Source organism: Salvelinus fontinalis, chromosome 35 (assembly GCF_029448725.1).
Source record: "Salvelinus fontinalis isolate EN_2023a chromosome 35, ASM2944872v1, whole genome shotgun sequence".
Classification (NCBI taxonomy): Eukaryota; Metazoa; Chordata; class Actinopteri; order Salmoniformes; family Salmonidae; genus Salvelinus; species Salvelinus fontinalis.
In genome coordinates, this window is record NC_074699.1 from 18,562,697 (window position 1) to 18,585,385 (window position 22,689).

At 46.6% G+C, this 22,689-nt stretch overlaps 1 protein-coding gene across 3 annotated transcripts in view; it reads left to right on the forward strand.

Annotated features, from left to right (window-relative positions):
- LOC129834438 (centrosome-associated protein CEP250-like) overlaps positions 1-22,408 on the forward strand; it is a 193,231-nt gene extending 170,823 nt beyond the window's left edge. For 2 of the 3 annotated variants that reach the window (XM_055899417.1, XM_055899419.1), the window contains 17 exons: positions 1,125-1,247; positions 2,559-2,685; positions 2,916-3,073; positions 3,311-3,557; positions 4,223-4,412; positions 7,121-7,274; positions 8,682-8,849; positions 10,055-10,222; positions 10,305-10,472; positions 10,669-10,836; positions 13,855-14,022; positions 14,355-14,417; positions 14,596-14,705; positions 14,801-14,875; positions 15,630-15,723; positions 15,867-15,943; positions 20,664-22,408. In XM_055899417.1, the coding sequence (XP_055755392.1) occupies positions 1,125-1,247; positions 2,559-2,685; positions 2,916-3,073; positions 3,311-3,557; positions 4,223-4,412; positions 7,121-7,274; positions 8,682-8,849; positions 10,055-10,222; positions 10,305-10,472; positions 10,669-10,836; positions 13,855-14,022; positions 14,355-14,417; positions 14,596-14,705; positions 14,801-14,875; positions 15,630-15,723; positions 15,867-15,943; positions 20,664-20,754 (2,349 nt within the window). In that variant the 3' untranslated portion in view covers positions 20,755-22,408. The remainder of the gene's footprint in view (positions 1-1,124; positions 1,248-2,558; positions 2,686-2,915; positions 3,074-3,310; positions 3,558-4,222; positions 4,413-7,120; positions 7,275-8,681; positions 8,850-10,054; positions 10,223-10,304; positions 10,473-10,668; positions 10,837-13,854; positions 14,023-14,354; positions 14,418-14,595; positions 14,706-14,800; positions 14,876-15,629; positions 15,724-15,866; positions 15,944-20,663) is intronic. The other variant, XM_055899418.1, reaches the window with a different exon arrangement.
- The last annotated feature ends 281 nt before the right edge of the window (positions 22,409-22,689 follow it).

The window sequence follows — 22,689 nt, forward strand, 5'->3', positions numbered from 1 at the left end:
CACACACACACAGTATTGATCTCTCTCATCCTCAGCTGGGTCCTTAGAGCACACAGCGCGACACACCACCCGCTCGGTTCATCAGTCTCTATCTCTCACCCACGGTGTGTGTGTGTGTGTGTGTGTGGTGTGTGTGTGAGTGAGTGAGTGTTGACCTGCATACCTTTTAAGTGATCACTTCCTGCCAAGGTATTTTTTCACACCAATGTTTCTTTACCTCTTTCCCAAGTTCACATGTGTTGTCTGGAAACTGGGGTGTGTGTATGTCTGTGTGCGAGAGGGAGGTAGAGAGAGAGAGAGTCTGATTTCATTTAATGAGCCGATCGCTCTGAGTGCTGTGAGACATCAATACAACTAGCTGATTTCACCACCTCTCACTCCATCTTCATCCTGCCTGTAATGGCCCCTGGCTTTATGAACACTACAGACACGCTGCAGTGAAGGCTGTCTGGAAAACATAGACAACAAATAACAACAGTGGGTAATGAGAGGAACACCGTATTCAGATAGATATATTATCTTCATAAACTTACAGGCCATCTGGGAGTGTTTTATAAGTGCAGCAGCACAAAGTAATCCTGACAAACCACCGAAACCCAATAGGACATTTTGTGTGTGTGTGTGTGTGTGTGTGTGTGTGTGTGTGTGTGTGTGTGTGTGTGTGTGTGTGTGTGTGTGTGGTGTGTGGTGTGTGTGTGTGTGTGGTGTGTACCTCAGACAGACCGACTCATCTGTGAGAAGCAGAATGTGCTCCAGTCACGAGCCATCAAGCCCAGCACAGCTTCCAGATGGGGAGACTGAGGGGAAACGTTCTGTTTGCCTGTCTCTGCTTCATTAGTGTGAACTCACCCAGCACCTCAGCCCCAAACTTACAGTCTCATAGTGGCCCCCAGCCTGCCTCACCCACAGTCAGACAGGAGGACCCCATGCAGTCTGCCCTTCAACCATAGTCTCACAGAGCTCCAGCCAGTCCTTCTGTCTCTACCTCGCAACACTCAACTACACAACACAGGAAGGAAATGGGAGGAGAGACCTACTAAAGTCAACCGCATGACAGTGTTTCTGTACCGGTCTGTCAACAGATATATCTGTGCACTATGTTTGTTCCTGTGTGCCTCTCTCAGGTGGAGGAACAGGAGGAGAGTGTGGTGAAGAGCCAAGCTGATTTCTCTGTCTACAGAGCCACTCACATCCACTCTGACTCAGACTACGACTCGCAGCTCTGCCGTATCCAGGAACTACAACAGGTACAGTAGGGGCAGAACACTTCACCTCTTCATGCTGGAGTCCTGCTAACACAACCAGTCACTGTGGCCAGTGAAATCACAGTGACCAGAGAAAGTTATTGTCTTTAAAACTTAACTCATCAACTAAACTTAAAAGTTTGGTCATACTGTATGTTCAGTACGTTTACTGTAGTTCTGTGTATTCCAACCCTGGCTTTAAACTGACTCTAGACAGGAAGTCAGAGCAGCCATCGCCAGACAGACGCCGACCCACACCAACCAAGGTCCATAACGGCTACGGTGACTAATTGTTTGTTATGTCAGCATGCGTGTGCCCGTTTGCCTTTAATGGAGTGTAGTGGGGCGATCCATCAGGCTGTCAAGCAGGCCCAGTGTCAGCTGGAGTGGCTGGCGTGTCAGAGGAGCGCCCGCGCTGCGTTGACGTGATTTACTGCCCTACTCCCAACGCACGCAGCCACCGCTCCCCGCTCCACTCCGACTCAGCCCAGATTGATTACCCAGCCCGGCTGGCCCACGATGCCCGCCATCTTCTGGCAACCTTTTAGCTGTGTTTTATAGATGGTTAGAGCACCTCGTTTGACTATTTATACATCTGTAAGTGGCCATGAAATCTAGATTTGTCTTGACGGGTGTCAGCGTCAGGGGGTAGTGAAACCAGAGCCTGGTGACAACTCGTTATTTTAATGGTCTGAGATGAAGGGGGAAGATGGCAGGATCTTCCCTCCACGACATGGCTGAATTATACTTTTGAACTTAATGTTTATGTACATATTTCACTCAAAGCTGTTGGCTTTGGCTTGATAGGCTCTGAGAGCATTGGGTAGATGTCTGGCACACATACACACACACTCTACCGGAGGAAGAGTGACAGTGACATGTTGACCTGTCAGCTGCCTGCGCTCACACACACACACACACACACACGCACAAGTTACCTTAGGTAAATATGTCATGGCAGCCACACAGTGCAGTTGGCTGGTTAATTGAATATTTAAAACATCAGTAGGTCTGTGCAGATGGGATGTGACACCTGTCAGATAGGTGCTCCCCTAACACAGGACACTTCCTCCACAATGATACTCATGCCATCATGGTGGAAATGCCAAATTAGGGGCAGGCGCTTCACTGAACGCGCTTGAGCAGGTGTGGAGATGTCCTGTGGGGTGGAGGAGGGGGGGGGGGGGGGGGGGGGGGCATTGCTATGCTGGGTCGCTCAAGTGAGGATGTGGAAAGCCTGGGGCTTTGGTCCTCCCGTTCCTCTCAGGCATAGTCATAGGTGTGTGACAGGTGTGCGTGCGTGTGTGTGTGTAGGCATTCTCCCAGACCGTGGAGCAGTGTGCCCAGGGTAGCCAGGACCTCAGTGTGTGCCAGTCGGAGGTTCGTCAGCTGAGAGAGGAGGTGTCCAGACTCACCCAGCTCAAGGACAGCAGTGTGGCAGGTGTGGAGGGCATGACACAACTCAACCAATAACATTGTGTTTACGATAGAATACATAGAGTTGATTTGTGTGTGTGTGTGTGTGTGTGTGTGTGTGTGTGTGTGTGTGTGTGTGTGTGTGTGTGTGTGTGTGTGTGTGTGTGTGTGTGTGTGTGTGTGTGTGTGCGTGTGTGCATGTGTGCGTGTGTGTGCATCCATGTGTGTGTTTACGGTGTACTGTGTGTGCTGCAGAGGTGCTGTGGCTGCAAGAGGCTGGGAGGCAGCTCCAGGCAGAGACCATGATGGAGGGCCAGCGCAGGCTGGAGGAGGTGGGTGCTCAAGAGCAGAGGGCTGCCAGGCTGGAGCAGGACCTGCAGGCCGCCCACACCCAGTGTGCCAAGAGACAGCAGGTACACACTGCGGCGCCAGGCCCCCTCACCTCCAACATACCTGAAGGATAGGATAGAAAGAGCTTACATACACCTACTCACTCACTGACATACTCACTCAGAACTTCAGGAAGTGGAAAACACACACACACACATACATGGAACACTCTGGGTAAGAAGATACACACACACAGGAGTATATGTTTACACACACATACACTCACACTTTGACTGAGCTTTCCCTCTTCTCCCTCCCAGGCGGTGCAGAAGCGGGATAACCTCCTGAGGCGTTCGGAGGCTGACCTGCTGGAGGCCCGGGAGACTCTGAGGAGTCGGGCTGTGGAGGTGGAGCGGCAGGCGGCTGCAGCCAGGGGCCTGGAGGCTGACGTCCAGAGGGCCAGGAGGGAAGGACAGCAGAGAGAGGCAGAGTGTGGCTCTCTCAGGACCCAGCTGATGACCCTCACGGAGGAACTAAAGGAGGCCCAGGGACGCTGCAGGGACACAGGTAGGAGGAGGACACAGTCCTGGGGGGTGAGCTGGGTGACTGGTGTCTATAAAGGTGGACTCGTGTTTCAGAGTGTAGTCAGGTACATTTGTAGCTCTCTCTCTCTCTCTCTCTCCCTATTTCTCTATCTTGCTTTGTCTTTCTTTGTCTGGCTGTTTGTCTCTCTCTCTCTCTCCTTCCCCCTTCCTTGGTGGAGAATAGGTTCTAAAAACAGTTAAAAGCAGAAGAGGCATGAGGAAGAAGGAATGAGAGTGATGCTGATGGAAGGAGGGAAGGGGAGAAAGAGGAGAGTGACATGGTTGTAGTGGCAGCAGCAGCAGTGCAGCCTCTAGGGCTGACTTTAATGAGCAGTCTGAGATGGTCACCTGTTTACGTCCTGCCTGCCCCAGAAGCCTCAGCAGCTAGCCAGCAATGAAACAGCCCATCAATTCACAGCCTGGGGCCGTTTTTCTGACACACACACTCACTCACACTCACACATGCATACTAACATATGCATATGCACTCAGAGGGACCATAAAAATAAGAAATAACAGAACATGCATGGATGCAGAAGAACAGCAAATCAACACACAAGATAACAGATAAGATATGTAATATAATAGCGTTGTTGATAGTAAATGATCAAAATATGTTATGTGTCTATGTTTGTGTCTGTGTCTCAGCACAGGAGCTGGCTCGTCAGGAGGAGAAGGTGTTGCTGGTGGAGGGGGGGCAGCATCGGGCACAGGAACACCTGGCAGAGCGGGTGGCAGAGGTGGTGAGGGCAGAGCAGGCCCAGAGAAAGCTACAGGCAGAGCTACGCACCTTAAAGGAGAGACTCTGCACCACAGAACATGAGCTGCAGGGCTACAGGTACTCTACGGGGCTTTGGGTTCCCTAAAGCACTCTGACTGTCTGTCTCTATCTGACTCCAAGTAGAGGTCTGCACATGACTGATTTATTCATGCCATTCCCACCCGCACCCACAGCTTTTTGTACCACACCTACCCGCTCCCGCTGGCTTTCTGTCTAACTCCCACCCGCTCCCGCAACCCAACCGCAGTCCCGCAATGTTATTTTAGGCATATGTGATGCTGCTAGTTTGCTAGCCATGGTCCTAGCAATTTTGCGCTCTATAGTCAATATCAGAATGTGCAAAAATAACCTAAGAAATAAGTTAAATTACCAGAGATCCTCACATTCTCCATTATATTAGGCTATCAGTATTACTAGGCTATATCAGCCAATAGGTTAGACGTAGTTTGAGGAGAGCAGAGTTGGAGAGAGAGAGGACACTTGCATTTTCTCTTGAGCTACGTTTAATAGCCTACCTTTTAGGATCGGGGCGATTGTCAGACAGAGACAAAATAATATGGGTGATCAATATTTATTACTAGGCAGTGTAGTAATCTATAACCTAATTACTACAAGCGTCTGTAAATAATTATTTATAATGTAAAGAAGCGGAGGGCGCTCAACCAACGTGAGTAGAGGTGCAATCCAAAAATGTGATCATCACTGAAAAGGAAAAGGCACAACGTGCAAATACCATGGTGAGCATTGCACCTTTTTCCTTTTTCAATAAATATTGATTACCCATTTAATTGTCTTTGCCTGCAAATCGTCCCACTCCTAAAAGGTAGGCTATGTCCTATATGAAAAACGTAGCTCAAGAGAAAGTGCAAGTGTCCGCTGTCATCATTCTTGCTGCTTCAAGTTCAATTCAATAGAGTAGGCTATAGACTATCCATTGGTGGAGAAGCACGGGCCAGTTCTCTTTCCAAGGAAATTAGCTTCCTAAATATAAACTACAGCCTAATCATATTTAAGTTAATTTCCTTGGAAAGATTCATCAAAATTTATCCCAAAGTTGTCTGTCTGATGAATGATGAATGCAGGATGAAAAATGCCGACCGCGACTCAATGATCTCTGTTGGGACCTGCAGCCCTCTACCGCCAAGCACACAGCATGTCATGAACCCTGTCTTTAACCCGAATCCTTCACAGCCATTAGTTCAACAGTGACTGAGTATTTACTGATTGCCATGAGCCTATAAGACTGTCTTATTCCCATTTATATCCAAACTGAACCTTTTGGTCAGTAAGGTCACAGTGTCTTTATGACTCAGACAATCCTCTCAAACAATCACTCTAAATAATGCCTGTGAAAAAAATGTGATCTGATGAAAATCTGATGTTAAATGTGTTTAAAAACCCACTGTGCCTCACACACACTCTCAATCTTGTCTGTATCTTAGTGGCTGAGAGAAAGAGAGAAAAGTGTTTTGGCTTTGTGACCCTTGGCACGCTGCCTCCCCCGCTCTCCTCCTCCTCCCCCCTGTCCATCTGGGCTGTGTGTGCTCCGGCCGCTCGATAGGCAGATCATTCCAGGTCGGGGCCCTCTTGTGAAATAAGATGTTTAACTGGCCAGGAGAAGAGGGATGGGAGCGTCTTAACCAGCACCTTGCCAAAGGTCTCCTGTTCAGTCAGCCGTCCCTCCGCTTGGAGTGCGCCCGCCGCCTGCCAATAGGCATTAGGGAGGATTTAGTAATTAAGTGATAGGCTGAGGACTAAATTGGGTGTTTGTGGGCTGGCGAGCCACCCAGACGTCCCCACAACCATGCAGATAGGGGATTCTAATTGCCAGGGATATTGATCAGCCTGGAGAGGGGGGGATGCAGGGGATTCACGAGCCATCGATTTGCTGTTACTGCGGCCGCCTTGTCAATGGGAGAGGGAGGTGAGCACTGAGAAGGCTCTGGGCCCCCCGCCTCCACACACACACACTCTCTCAAACACTCACTCACTTCTGGAAGGGCTTTACCCCTCAACCCCCGCCCACCTCCTCTATATCTCTCGTTCTCCCTTTTTCTTAGACTGTAAAGGTGTTGCTTATCGGATGGGTATTGGCAGAGAGGAGGGGCAACTCCTTGGTAGAACATGTCCCTAGGGAACGCCACCCTCACACTCTGCTCTATGTACAGTATAAGTTCCTCCTTCACAGTGCTGGTGCGTCCCTCGTCACCCTCCCTAACGCGTGGTGTGTCCCTCCCTGGGCAGGCGAGGGCTTTGACGCTTGGCTGTGGTCTGAGTTAATGTCTCAGGGAGAGAGGGCGCTGAACTGGGCCTCTCTCTGGGATTTGATTAGCTGCTTCACCTGGCGGTAAACAGGCCCTGGCCATCCCTCACACACACAGCTCTGATCCCATCACTCACGCCCCGGCGCCCCATCAGCCCAACGCTCACCCCACTACACCATGCCACACCGCAAAGCACCGCACAGACAGAATTAGTGCAACGTCCTCTCATTAAATGTTCAGGCTTGCCTGCTCAGATTAAATCTGGCAGACACAAACACATACGCATTACTCTCCAATGATTACGTTTCTCGCATTACATCACAAGATAAATTGAATTCCCTTTGATTTTGAAAATCTGAACAATAGTGAAAACAGAGTTTACAGCATGTGGGGGGTAGTGTTGGCAGAGAGAGGTATCAAACATGCCCGTTTGAAAGTAGTGGTCGTTTAAAGACTGGGAGCCCCTGACTGACGGTCTGTCTGGCTATGTGTGTGTATCAGGACCCAGGTGGAGAGTCTGAAGAAGGAGGCAGGGGAGAGCAGGCAGGCCCAGCTCAGTGCTCAGCAGGAGGCCAACACACACCGGAAGGGGGTTCAGCAGCTAGAGGCAGAGCTGACCAGCACCAAGGACACACTCAGGACTCTACAGCAGCAGGTAAGACCCAACATTAACACATAAAGTTATCCAACCAACTAACAGGTTCCTACAAACAGTGTTCTGAAACCAGTCACCACCTTGGGGAGCCTCTCCCAGTCATTTAGGGTCTGTTACACTAGAGGAACAGTCTTTTAACGCCACTTCAATACCAAAGTGAATTTGTCGTAGCCGGTTAGGAGACTGAGGTTAAGGTTAGGAAAATTTTTAGGTTTAGCGAAAATGCTCTCGTAACCTGCTACGAAAATCACTTTGTATCAAAGTGGCGTGAAAAGAGGTTGTCCCGTTACACTAGATCAATATATTGATTTGGGATAGCTAATGACCCAGTAGCCTAGCACTTGACTTTTCCTGCTAGCAGTGACTTTGCTGATAACTTCTTTATTGAGATTTTAAAAAACTAAAAAAACATTCAATCTTGTCTCATCGCTGCAACTCCCCAACGGGCTCGGGAGGTGAAGGACGAGTCATGTGTCCCCCGAATCATGACCCGCCAAACCTAGCTTCTTAACACCCGTTGCTTAACTCGGAAGCCAGCTGCACCAATGTGTCGGAGGAAACACTGTTTACCTGACGACCGAGCTCAGCCTGCAGGCGCCCAGCCCGCCACTGGGAGCACGTTGAGCCAAGTAAAACCCCACCAGACAAACCTTCCCCTAACCTGGACGTCGCTGGGCCAATTGTGCGCCGCCCTATGGGACTCCCAATCATGGCCAGTTGTGAAACAGATCTAACTGGGCTCTGTAGTGACGCCTGTAGTGATGCCTTAGACCGCTGCGTCACTCGGGAGGCCCTTTTTCAATTTTTTTGAAGGAACTCAGTCCGGCTTTAAACTTTTAAACTTGAAAGTTGTAATATTAGTATACACAGGGTGCAATTTCCAAATTGGGTAGTGCATCATCAGTTCCTCTTGTCATGTCAATCATTGCATACCTTAGAGAGCTATTTAAAACTTGTCCAGATCAACTAGCCCATGTCAGCTGACGTTTATTTATTTTTTACAATATATATTGGTGTCATTTTTTTGTCACTCAAATATGGCATGAATGCACATTAGACATGGCAAAATGAATAGAATTGCAAGACAATTTGCTTTAAAACTTTAAAATGTTCATTACACCCCATTACAAAATGTGTAGAATTGCAGGGAATAAGCTTTAAACCTGCAAAGTTCTCTCCACCAACAAGAGGGGTGTGAACAGTTTGTGTCATGAACAGTGCTTGTGCCCATAGAAATAGATGTGGCGCGTGCTCAGGATGTTCCCTAATGCTGGAAGGGGGCCCAGACTGGAAAGGTTTGGGAACCCCTATGCTAAGACTAAAATGTAGCCTAACCTCAGAATATTGCCTGTAAACGTGTGGTCGGTTGGCTGGGTGTGTGACTGTGGTTGTCTCTCTGTGTTCCAGCTGCAGGAGCAGGCTGATGCCAGCCGGGCACTGCGGGCAGAGCTGTCCCAGGAGCAGGACAGGCAGCAGGAGCTGCAGGAGAGGAACCAGGGGGCCAGGGAGAGAGAGGCCCAGCTGGAGTCAGAGAGAGACCAGCTCAGAACCAACCTGGAAGCAGCTCACAGCCAGGTAGAGTCAAACACTATTATTAATCAATAAGGCACCTCTGGGGTTTGTGCAATATGGCCAATATATCACGGCTAAGGGCTGTTCTTATGCACGGCGCAACACAGAGTGCCTGGATACAACCCTTAGCCATGGTATATTGGCCATATACCACAAACCCAGAGGTGTCTTATTGCTATTATAAACTGGTTACCAATGTAATTAAAGCAGTAAAAATAAATGTTTTGCTATACCCGTGGTCTGATATACCGTGGCTGTCAGACAATCACCATTCAGGCTTGAACCAACCAGTTTATAATAATGTATATAAAACTAGCACTCAACTAGACATGTGCAGTCAACAACTCAGCACTCAACCAGGTGCTTTCACACATATACTAATGTATCCAAAAACTAGCGCTCAACTAGAAATATGCAGTCATTAAATTCACACATATTGCAAATGCATGTCACACTCACACAACATATGTTAATCATACTGTAGTGTTTTTCTGTTGATTTATGACTAAATGCAATTTCCCAACACAAATAATTAGTGTCAGTGAACCTCATGAATTTAACCTGTGCTTGCTGACAGTTAAACATTTCAAAAGGCATTTTTTGGCTTTACGGGATGTTTTTCCATTCATCAGGAGAGCGTCTTCTCCTCACATAGTGTCTGACTGAAGCCTGGCTACACTCATCTACAATCCACTCAGATTCCCCCTCCAGCCATGCTCGCAAATTGAATTAGTTTCCGTCTCTGAATTTGTGTTTCAAAAATAGTAATTCTTTTTTTAACCCCCAAGGAAGCAAGAGAAATGAGTCAGATCTGCACACGTCATGAATTTAGTGAAATAATAGTTTTCCACCAGCCAAAGGGATACAAGCCTGAAGCGCGGCAATTTACCAACTGTTCAGCTGCTAGGAAATTTAATTGAAGCACATAATTCATATCTTTAGAAAGTTAAATCAATCTGATCAAAAAGTTTCTCACTCAATTACGGCCTGAAATTAATCTCCTTAATCCCAATTTAAAATCTGTCATGCATATAAATTCAGATCTCTCATCTATCTGCCCATCCATGTTACTTAATCGTGGAACAGAGAGCTGAGATGGCGCTGCGATTGTCAGATTTAGTCCCATCTATCTTTGAGCCTGATATACACACAGTGGCACACACACCTGATGGGAGCTCTGATAGGGGTTTCTCCTGTCTGTCCTACAGCTGAAGGAGCGGGAGAGGACTGTGGGGTGCCTGCAGGAGCGTGTGGTAGAGCTGCAGAGCACCACCCAGAGGCGGCAGGAGGAACAGACAGCCTGCCAGGCTCAGCTGCAGCAGTGCAGGAGGGAGCTGGAGAGCAGGGAGGGCCAGAGCCAGAGCCACAGCCAAGAGGTCACAGTCACATACTGTCCATATGAGTGTATTTTGTGTGTAGTTTGGGGCCCATGTTCCATGTGTGTGTTCTCCTCTCCAGATGAGTGTCCTTCAGGAGACAGTGTCCAGGCTGAGGGAGTGTGTAGAGGAGGCCCAGGCCAACAGCAGGCAGGGGACCAGGGACACAGCAGCAGCACAACACAGCCTCAGAGAGCTGAGACTGGAGCTGGCCTCCACCCAGGCTTCCCATAGAGAGAGCATGGAGCTGGTAGGTGCCCTGCTTACACACTGGTACTCTGTCAGGCATGTATTGAAAATACTGACGTTAAAACAATGACATCAACTCTCAACTTGTTTTAGGGTAATGACTGTGAGGAAATAATGTGTAGTGGGACTAACAATGTATATTTTGTGTGGATGTTTGTTTTGTGGTGTGCGGCTGTGTGTGTGGTGGTACTGGTCAGATGGCTGAGCAGAGTGGTGAGGCTGCAGGTCTACGTAGTGAGCTGTCCCGCCTGCAGCAGAGGAGCTCCCAGCTGTCAGAGGAGAGAGGGGGCCAGGAGGAGAGGAACAGGCAGCTGGCTGCAGAGCTCCACAGACTACGCACTGCCAGCAGACAGTCACTGGACGAGGTGAGAGAGAAGGATCTACACATCAACATTTCCATTCATCCTCATGGCAATTAACCAATAACCATCCATTTCATTGTCAATATCCAATAACCACTGATCTGGTTCTAGATCTTACACTGTCAACAGCCAACCATTAGGTCATGAATCAGATAACCTCACATTAAATCCTAGACTGTTACAGCCTGTATCCAACCATTAGGTCATGAATCAGATAACCTCACATTAAATCCTAGACTGTTACAGCCTGTAGCCAACCATTAGGTCATGAATCAGATAACCTCACATTAAATCCTAGACTGTTACAGCCTGTAGCCAACCATTAGGTCATGAACCAGATAACCTCACATTAAATCCTAGACTGTTACAGCCTGTAGCCAACCACTACACCATCACATGATTAGAAGTGTGATGGCTCAATCTTTCAACCTTATGTGTTGTATAATTGGAAAGGGGGTTATCTAGTGTAATATATACCCAGGGCTGGAAATGAACAATACACCCTTAGAATGCCTGGTCATTAGTGTGGCGCACACAGCCCCTCTGAAGTAGAGACTTAACCTCCACAGGTCGCGCTGTACACTAATTGACCACTACAGGAGAGAGCAGGTTCTGTTGTAGAGAAAAGAGGTGTGACTTGTAGCAGGGCCCTTTCTGTGTGTCCGGGGCTGTATTCCTAAAGCTGATTGGATAATGAGACCTCTCTCCCAGACCCCCACAGAGTCTGCATGTACAGCACACACACACACACACACACACACACACACACACACACATTCATACATAGAGAAAGAGTTTGCAAAGACACAAACATTTACACACACGCACACACACACAGTTTTGCTTAGAGGAACTGCCTCACATAATAGCCAAAATATAAATCACAGTTTATCTAAGGCCTCATACAGTACAGAAATGTAGTTACAGGTTTTCAATTGAAAATATGAAAATGTCTAAGAGACCTTATTGTTTAAATATTCTAAGCATTGTGTTTGTATTGTGACAAATCCAAAGCACTTTGTTTGTGTACACATGCACAAAAGAGCTGTGTGTGCTTGCTCTGCAGTGCCAAACCTCTCTACAATGTGTTTGTATGTGTGTTTAGCCGAGGGCACATCTCTGTGGCTCATCGCTGTGGTCTCACGTCATCCTCCTTAAGTGCTGTCAATGTTGCATGGTAACAGCGGCGCTCTGCCCTCTTAATTGGTTTTGGAAGAGGATCCTTGTCATTTTGCGGTCAGCAAACTCCGCCAGAGAAAATGAAGTGTGAGTTGCCCCCTCCCCGCGCAACCCGTCCCACAAAAAATAATGATTATGTGCAGCAGGGTGTGTGTGTGTGTGTGTGTGTGTGTGTGTGTGTGTGTGTGTGTGTGTGTGTGTGTGTGTGTGTGTGTGTGTGTGTGTGTGTGTGTGTGTGTGTGTGTGTGTGTGTGTGTGTGTGTGTGTGTGTGTGTGTGTGTGTGTGTGTGTGTTTGGTTGTCTGTTTTTACTTTCCACTTTTAGAAATAATTGCTGGTTGCTTGGTGGGATCAGAGGAAGGGAGTAATGATTCTCTGGCCGTGTGGTATGGCTGGGTTCTGGGGAGGTGGGGAGGGAAGACACTGGGCTGGGGGAGAGCAACTCATTTCACACACCTAAACGTGTGTGTGGTTATGTGTGTGAATGTGTTAACATCAGCGTGTGGTGTCTGTGTTTTCTATGTGCCTGATGTGTATCTACATACTGTATGTATGTGTAGCTTAGATTTTTATTTATTTTATTTAACCTTTATTTAACCAGGTAGGCAAATTGAGAACACGTTCTCATTTACAATTGCGACCTGGCCAAGATAAAGCAAAGCAGTTCGACACATACAACAACACATAGTTACACATGGAGTAAAAACAAACATATAGTCAATAATACAGTGAAAAAAATAAAAAAAAATAAGTCTATATACAATGTGAGCAAGTGAGGTGAGATAAGGGAGGTGAAGGCAAACAGATATATGTATAAATAAATAAAAATATAAAAAGGCCATGGAGGCGAAGTGAGTACAACACAGCAAGTAAAATAAAAACTAAAAAACACTGGAATGGTTGGTTTGCATTGGAAGAAAGTGCAAAGTAGAGACAGAAATAATGGGGTGCAAAGGAGCAAAATAAATTAATAAATAAATACAGTAGGTAAAGAGGTAGTTGTTTGGGCTAAATTGTAGATGGGTTATGTACAGGTGCAGTAATCTATGAGCTGCTCTGACAGCTGGTGCTTACAAATGGGGGGTGTGTGTGTGTATTTGTGGGTGTGTGCACAGCTGTCCTAATCCTGTCTGGATTAGCAGGTGAACGCAGCAAGAGGATGATCAGACTGGGGTTGCGATGCTGTCACACAGGGGTTAGGGGGAATAAAGAGCTGCAGTACTGCAGTTTGGAGCCTCCTGTCAGGCTCCCTCCCACTCCCCACACACACACCACTTTAATTGCCTTTGCTTCTTTCATTAAATGTATTGCCTCTCGTCTGCATTGCGTGCTCCCTGGGCTTGTGGAAAGGTCATTGTGGTGGGGATGTGAACACTGCACAGCCTCCGTGTGTCCCAGCCAAGCAGGCAGAGGATAGGGCAGGGGATGTGGCTAGGGAGGACTGGTTACTGCTGTCCTTCACATTGTTCCTATAAAGAGAAACGTGTAATTTATGTTGACCAGTGACCAGTTCTTTGATGTAGTGGCTTAACATGTACATGCATATAAGCATACGCGAGCATTGTTAAGAGTGATTTAGAGTCAGATGAATGTGACTATGACAGGACAAGGTTACTAGAAGGAGATGTTTATGGAGGAGTTCACTACAATGTAATTAACTAATGAACTATCGTTTCCCAGTTTCTATGTGGGCAGGGTTATGGGAAACCCTCATGAATATACATTGCATGTTGCTGTGACTCATTGTTCATCATTCATTTTAAAGGTCCATCAGTCTTCAGAAATTAGAACAAATAGTATATTAGGAAATGACAATGACAGGTATCATCCCTCTCTCACCTAGACTCGGTCCTGTGAGGGCAGGCTGGCAGAGCTGAGTGCCCAGCTGGGGAGGTCTCAGCGCTGGGGCCAGGAGCAGCTGGTAGCCCTGGAGGTCCAGGAGGAGGAGGTGGTGCTGATGAAAGTGGAGATGGCTTCTCTCAGGGAGAACTACCATGTCAAGGTGGCCCAGGTCAGACACACACTTACACAATGGGTTCTGGGGACATTCTGGTAGGGTTTATGACTAGGGATAGGGGGTTTTCCTGACCATGTGACCGGATCAGGAAAAACTCTGGGCCCTTATTATAGCCGGTAGCCTTACTGTGTAACTAGGCCCAAAGATTTCCTGATCAATTGATGGGCTCATGAAAACCTCTTGGCTCTAGTTATGACATATATCCTCACACTTTGCACTGGCACAGAAAGGCCAAACAGCATCGTTAGTAATCACCTCTCAATGGAAAATGAGCTGTATAGCCATTACAATGTGCAGCAGGGGTTTGTTCATGTGTCTCTGTTCAGGTGGATGCCTTACACTCACAGCTCCATTCCATGGAGCACAAGTACAGCACAGCAGCTAATGAGGTAGTGAACCCTTAAAACCTCCAGATATGTCAGATAGACACTGTTAGAGTTCTGAGTTATAGACTCTCATTACCTCTCTCTCACTCGGTCTCTCTCTCTCTCTCTCTCTCTCTCTCTCTCTCTCTCTCTCTCTCTCTCTCTCTCTCTTTCTCTCTCTCACCCCATCTCGCTGTCTCAGGTGGAGGTGTTGCGCCAGTCTCTGGGTAACGCTCGTTCAGACAGTTCTCTTCTACACAGGGAGAGTGAGCTGGTGGTAACCAACGTCAACCAGTGGGTGAAGGAGCAGAAGTAAGAGCATACCTAACTCCACACACTGATGCTCAGTCACATTCTACTCTACATTCACTAAGCAGCATTAACCCTGTCTTAAACCCTGTCGACAGGCAAGGCAATGAAAAACTGAACTTCAAGATCAAAGACCAGAGCAAAAAGATCATCCATCTCACTGCAGAGAAGGAGTAAGAGCTCTTCCACACACATCCAGCCTGCCCTGTTATTGTTCGACTCACATTGTTGATTTATTTTATTCACAGGAGACATGATAATGATAAATGGTGCTATGTTTAAGCAATACGGCTTGAGGCAGTGTGGTATCTTGCCAATATACCATGGCCAAGAGCTGTTATTAGCACAACGCAACGTGGAGTGCGTGGATACAACCATTAGCCGTGGTATATTGGCCAAATACCACAAACCCCTGAGGTGCCTTATTACTATTTTAAACTGGTTACCAATGTAATTAAAGCAGTAAAAATATTATACCCGTGGTATACAGTCTATTTATAAACTGGGTGCTTCGAGCCCTGAATGCTGATTGGTTGACAGCCGTTGTGTATCAGACTGTATACCACGGGTATGGCAAAACATTTTTACTGCTCTAATTACATTGGTAACCAGTTTATAATCGCAGTAAGGCATCTTGTTGCGTTGTGCCTAAGAACAGCCCTTAGCCGTGGTATATTGGCCATATACCACACTCCCTCGGACCTTATTGCTTAAATATACCACGACTGTCAGCCAATCAGCAGTCAAGGCTCAAACCACCAAGTTTTTAATTATGATCAGGTCCCCATGTTTAGAGCACTGGTTAGCAAGTGTACAGGCGTTAGGTGGCTTTAGATTAGATGGAGCAGGGAACATGCTATATTTGTGAAATAAGTGTAAATGGAGCCACCCAGGAGTTGTGACCCGGTTTATTAACTGTGTGTCCAGTCACCTGCAGGAGAGTGTGGAGGGTCTGCAGGAGGAGATGAAGAGGCTGAAGGCTGAGCTGGATGAGAGCAGGATTGAAGCCGAGAGGTTCAGGGTACGTACCATACACAGTTACACACACTGGATAACACTGTCAGACCTCCACACATTTACAACCCTGATATACTGTAATATAACAACACTAATTGAAGAGCATTGATCCTTTCTATTGCGTAATGTCACTTGTTTTTGTGTCAGGCCTCTCAAGCCAGTATGAGTGACCAGCGCCAGCGCAGTGCCCTGGCCAGACTTCCTGTCCAGCTGCTCCACACAGAGTGAGTACTGTACTACTGGCACTGACCTGAGACACTGGATCAGTGGGCTTGGCTCTAGTCCATCCCCTGGCTTCTTCCCAGTTCTCCAGGAACAAGAAGCAGCAGCTACATACGAGGCTAATGACTACATGTCCTCTAACTCCTCACTAGTTTCTTTGCTGGGGCTCTAGAGACAGCATCAGTGACAAAGCAGTGACTTCCCGGACTGAGTGAATTTCTCTCTGTGTGTTTCTTGAGTAGAGCTGAGACATGGGTCAATAGCAACAATCACCAACACATCTCAGACAGTATTGGTTAAGAGCGGGAGCCCGTCTGTAACTCATAAGAGCTATTGGCAGCCATGTTGATTTCTGTTGTTCTGGGATTAGCATAGGCTTCTCTGTGTTTCTTGGGGCTAATGGTCCGTGTCGTCCGGCTGTGAAATCAGTGGCCTGGGAGCCTCTGAGAAGCCTGCAGATTGGTGTTTCAAATCCCCACCCCCCTCTAATGCAGCCCAGCCTGTCTCAGCCACTCTCTCCATCTCCCAGAGTAGAACAGTTTCGCTGTTCCGAGTTCCCCCTCCGCACCCTGGGTGACCCCCACTGCAGTCTCCTCACGCCAGGGCCCAGACGCCACCGGCCCTTCCTGCCCCACAGGACCACTGCGGCTTGTTAACAGCGAAGATGCATTTGTGCATTCAGGCGGGAAATCCTAGAGGTGGCTATGGACGGTGGTAATCAAAGGCCTGGTGCTCTGACACTGAGGACTGGAGGAGGGCTTAGAGATGACCTCTAGTCTAGCCTCCTATCAGGTCTGATCGTCCCACCTAACAGAGACAGCAGACAGACAAACAGAGAGGCAAGCACAGGTAGACAGGTGGATAGGCAGACAGACAGATGGACAGACAGGCAGACAGACAGAGCCATCCAAGGACACGATCTCCTCTCCTCTGGGCCAGCCAGGTCTTAGTCATGTCTGTTTTCAGAAACCAGTCTAGACACTCAGACAGACATCACCCACACATTGCCATGGTACCGACTATATATTTTTTAAATTGAACTTGCATTTTATATGTCATGCTGAGAAAAGGCGATTTATTGGTGAAATTGTGTTCCATTTGGTTGTTTGACAGTTGAAGCCGTCTCATTTCGCCCTGCCTATACCTCCTCGCTTTAAAGTAAGCCAGTCCTGTGCTCAGTGGCATTTCCCTGTAATACGTTCCCGTCTGATTTCCTCCTAAATTGAAATGCGGTAAAGTTAGGGCTGATTCGTGGGATAACTTTTGTTGAGTGTGAGATAGAGGGAGGAGGAGAGGAAGAGACTAGGCTGGTTGTGTGAACCCAATCAGAGCCCTGTGCTGACTGTGTTGATTAGAGGCTTGTAGTGAGTGGAATCTATTCTATCCCATCATTCCCTGTGTTTGCTCTGATAACGGAGCCTCAACACTCATCATGTCCCTAACCTCATCCTCATGCTGTCACTTACAGCACGCCACACTGAGCTCTCTCAAACGTCTTACGCAAGGTGGGTAATGTACCAAAAGACCCTTTAGAACTTAAAACCTGCTTTGAAAGAACAGTTAGTTTAACTGGTTGGCTGAGTGTGTTAAACAACATTTTTAAAAGTTTCAATATGAAGTTGAGGAGCACTGAGGCATTGGGTGGACGTTGCTCTGGAGAGCGTACTGTAGGCTAATAAAGTGTTTGTGTGTGCGTTGTGTGTGCGTGCGTCGTGCGTGTTGCCTGGCCTGATACCGATGGAGGGCAGATGCAAACTCAGCCCATAAAGGCCCACTGGATGACTGCGACTTCACTCAGCTAATGTTCCAGGAAATCCAGGAAGCCTGTAGGGAGCTGGGAGAACACAGAGGAGCTCTAAAAGCAGCCGGGGGGAGGGAGGGAGGGAGAGAGAGAGAGAGAGTAAATACAAATAAATAGATAAATAAGTGAATGGCATGAGAGGAGCAGAGGGAACAGTCGTCCATTCTCGTGCACGCACCGCGTTTGTTTATTTATGGTGTCTGAGGGCCTGAGCAGGGCTGATGGGGGGGAGGAGGGTGCTGGGGGAGGACACTGGGCCTCTCCTTCCTTACGCATGCCTCTCCTTACTCTGCTCCCCAGCTTTCATTAAGTGTCATTACCAGGGCTTTCAGCGCTAGAGCCAAGCTGAGACCTGACATCCACTCCATAGATATGTGTGCATATGGATGGACTGCTGATCCTTCTTATCCACCACTGAGGAGGGAGAATTAGGCCAGGGAGAGGAGAGAAGAGGAGAGGAGAGGGGGATGCAGTCATATCTGACTTTAATGCCTAGGATATAGCTACTACTTAAATGAAGGACCGTATTCATGCCTGATTTGTTGTCATGAATATGTCATACGGGTCGGGTTATCCACATTTAGAGTGTTTGTACACTTGTACACTCGTGATTGTAAGGCCCATGTACACTGCAGTGTGTTGTAGATAAGGATGACGAGGAGTTTTAGTGCATATCGATACAGTTACATATCGGGATAGAATTTTTTACAATCTATCGTATCGTTTTGACAATATCGCAAAATAATTTGTGCGCTAGTTGGCTGTACCTGCACCAAAACACCAGTATTTTTTCTTCATCTTCTTTTTAATGCGGGTGCAAAAAAAAATCTGCACTTTTATTTCCATGACTGATCAAAACTCGTTTTCTCATGACTCTCGTCACTGCAGCAGACAGTGACGAAATCACAAATACCGAATCGCAATACATATAGAATCGTGAGAATCGCAGTACACATCGTATCATCACCTAAGTATCACAATAATATTGTATGGTGAGATGCCGGGCCATTCCCAGCCCTAATGGCCAGTAGCAGAAATAAAGGCATGCAGCTGATGTGAGATGTGCATTTCCTTCTACGCGTGGTGTTCATTATCAATGTCCCTTTCCAGTTCACTTCCTGTTAGAAGGCCGGCTGATTGATGGCTTGTGCTGTTTATTTGGATATCAGCAAATTAAATATTCATGTTGTCCGCTTTCCCAAGCAGAAGTTATCTAGATGCAGTGTAAATGGTACTTGGGATTAGATTTTCACAACAGATTGCTGTTATTACAGGAGAAAAAGGTGAAAAGAGACTATGTGAGCAGTCGTCTTCCTGGGAGGCAATCTATTTCTCTTCCACACAGAGCACCGAAGCGCTGGACCAGGCTCTTAATGCGCGGGAGAGAAAGTGCTTTGGTCTGCAACCTTTCGCACCTTCACCTCCCCTTCATGTGATTGAATAGTTAATAACTTTGACTTTCCTTTGAAAGCCTGTGACGTGGCTCCTGCTGAACGTCCTGTTGTCTGGCTGACACACCTGCCTATTGCTCTGTCTGTCTGACTGCCTGCCTGACTACATGTCTACTTGGCCCAGATGCCAGATTGTCTGATAGCCCTCTCACTTTCAAGCCTGTCCCTCGCCTGAATTACCTCCTAGCTTATCTGTCTATCTGTCTGCCTTAAAGGAGCCTGTACATCATCAGAATTTTGATGGAAAGGGGTTTTGATTTCTTACTCTTCTTCTCTCCTTCCTTCCTCAAGACACTTGCACACAAATAGACTCACTCACGCATGCACGCACGCACGCACACACACACACACACAGGGAGCTCATTAGCGCACCCCGTGCTCACAGCTCCAACAGAATGTAACCCTGCCTAATTGTGCGCCATGCTCATTTGTTCTCCCTGCATGATGTGGCGATTGCTTATTTATTCTCCTCAGGGCTCCTCTCTCACATTAAAATGATTGACTTATTTCATTCACTGCACATTTGCCAAGCTTTATTTGATAAGCTCATTTCCCTTGTTGCCCAGAATCCCCCCTGTTCCCATGTTTAAAAGTTCTAATGTTCCCAATGCAGATTATTATTCATACTTGTGATTGTTTCTTCTGCTAATTATCTGTGTTGGAATAATTTTGCATCTGTGAGCCTGTTTATCCCGGCGGACTGAAACGGCACAAAAGGGCACAAATTAACGATGCGTCTGGAATAGCCGAGGAGCCAGTTGTGTACACAAAGCTGGCAGACCCGGTCAACAAGAAGCTTAACAGGGATTGGGACATCGTGGAAGGTTTACCAAAATAAGTAGACAGAATTTTCATTCGGTTAGAGGGCTGTTGACGAACAGAGCCATCAACATTTGGTCCATCAGGTAATGAGACAGGCTCTGTTTTGACGTGGATATATGCAGCGAGGTGTAGCTAAACTAGTTGTAGTCAATAGAGGGCATGGTTAAGGTGGGTAGTGCAGATCCACTCCACTCTGACCCATTGAACACCATCAGCCCTCTCCTCCCCTACAGTGGGGAGACCCTCCCTGCCCCAGACCAAGAGGAGAGTTCTAGAGAGACTCAGCAGTTTAGAGAACAGAGCCAGTACCAGAGCAGAGACAAGCTAGCAGCAGGAGACCTGTTCAGTAGTGTACCGGTAGGTTAATACACTGAAATGGATATCAACTCGCCAACAGAGGACACAAAGGGATAGTATTAGGTAGGGGAATGATTGGCAGTATTTCTGCAGTGGGATGTGAATGATACGTCATGAGTCATGTATTAACAGTAATTCTATGGATAATATTCATGATGATAAATATGCAAAGTTAAGGTCCATGGTGATGCCAACATACCAATAGTAACACTGAGCTCTGAGGCTGACTATTGACGGTATCTTATTTGAATGTAGAGTAATCTGTTTCTGTCTGCCGCTGCTCTGTCTCAGATCTGCTCTGACTGCGAGAGGAGCTTTGAGTGGTCAGGGAGACAACCTGTGGAGGAGGAAAACTCTGGCTGCCAATCTGCATCTGCGCTAGCCCCAGACGCAGCCTGTGCCTGCCTGGCAGGAAGGGGGGCCACGTTTGCTGCGGAGGTGGCCAGAAGAGTGGCCCTTAGGGCCCTGGAGCGCAGACCCCTGCCATGTGGCCACCACCATTGGAGCAGACCCGCTCTCTCAGCTGGAACGGGCCACGCCCTACACATCTCAGGGAGGGACACTGGTGGGTGCTAGTATGAACCAATGAGAAGGGAAGTACAGGTAGTTATTATGACTCAAGAGAATACAGCACACAAATATATATATTTGATTTGTAGTTTGATAGATATGAATACATGATTGTTTTATATTTAAGATTATTTAATGAGAATACTAAACTTGAATAATTTAATTTCTTTGGTATTTTCAGTATATCCTTTTTTTCCCTAAATCTTATCTTTGTGGCACAATATGTTCCCTTTCCTGTGTTCTCGATTACTTATTGTGATTTTGTGGCACTACTACCTTTGCCTTAGGAATTTATTGAGAAATCGGCTCAGTACTTAGATTGTAATTTACAACTTTATGTATGAATGTACAGAAAATCTGTTGTGAATAAGTAGACAATCATAATGTAGAACTGGGCTGAAAGAGTAATGGTAAGAGATTACAATCTTACCTGTACAGTATCTGGGTCCTTCCACCAATTCGGTGCCTTTTTAGAAGTGTAACTTGTGATTTCACAAAATGTTGACATTCTGTCCTAAAGAGCACATGTTCAACACGTTGCCATCTCAAGAGGTTAAATAAAAAAATTACTATAGTTAGTGCCTATTAAGTACCGAATAAATTCTCTGGGTTGATCATATCAGGGTTGACCGTAACAGGGTTGATCGTATCAGGGTTGACAATCTCGTCTTAAATCAGCCATAAATCCCCTCGTGACAGTGGGAATGGAAGCTTGTTGTGTGCAACAGGGAGTGGCAATTGAATGCAAGCTTCACACAAAAAAAAATCGAATTGCTTAAACATTTCTAGCCTGTCTATCTATGGGTAACAGGGTTATTCGTGTTATGCTCGACCCGTTAGTTTTCTATCACAAAACAGAAAATGGCCGAACAAGTAGAACCAGCTCACCTGCTTTTACACTATGATTTAACTATTTGATGTTCAAGGTTTCTCTTGTAAAGGAATAGTTTCAACATATTCAAACGAGAGGGTTGACCTTAAAATGAGGGACAGATGTAAATGAATCACTAATCAAATGAAATAAATATCTTCAGAAATGACTGAATAGCTAGAGATTTACAATGGAGAAATGTTTGGATTAAATGGGTTGAAGTCTTCCTAGAAGTGACACAGGGTTGGTACTTCAGCAAGCCTTTATTCATATTAAAAATCTGATTTATTGAATTCTCCATGTGGTCTATATTAAAGGGCACTTCATTGAATATAACAGGCTTTTAAAATCGATATTGGTGGACAATTTCTATTTAAAATATCAAAAGGCACTCTTCGTGGAATGACCCATCTGACAAATACTTGTATCTATCCATTCAGGGTTTTGAGTTTCATTTACATTTTTATATAAACCTAGAAAGAAAGAATCAGAAAAAAAGTGTCCAGCCTTTTATTGTGGTTTGAGAAATAGTCCTGCTTATTTCTGTGGTTGTCAAATGATGACTTGATGTCTAGATAAAAGTCCTATAAATGTATTGGGGGATTTCATGTTTTCAGTCACCTAGAGCAATACATCCTTGAGTTCATGTAAATCCTAATGAATTGTGTAGGCAGAGAAGTCTTTGTGGCCAAATACAAGTCTGGTAAAGGCATCTAAACCCATAACAAGTGTCCCTTTGTTCTAGCACTACTCTATTCATCATGAGTCGGCTGTGTGAATCCAGGCATTGCTGCAGCTTTGAGAGCAACTCTGAGAGTTCCATGCCCACCAGCTTTCAATCACTGGGGATGTCGGAGCTTGACAGTAGAAAGTATT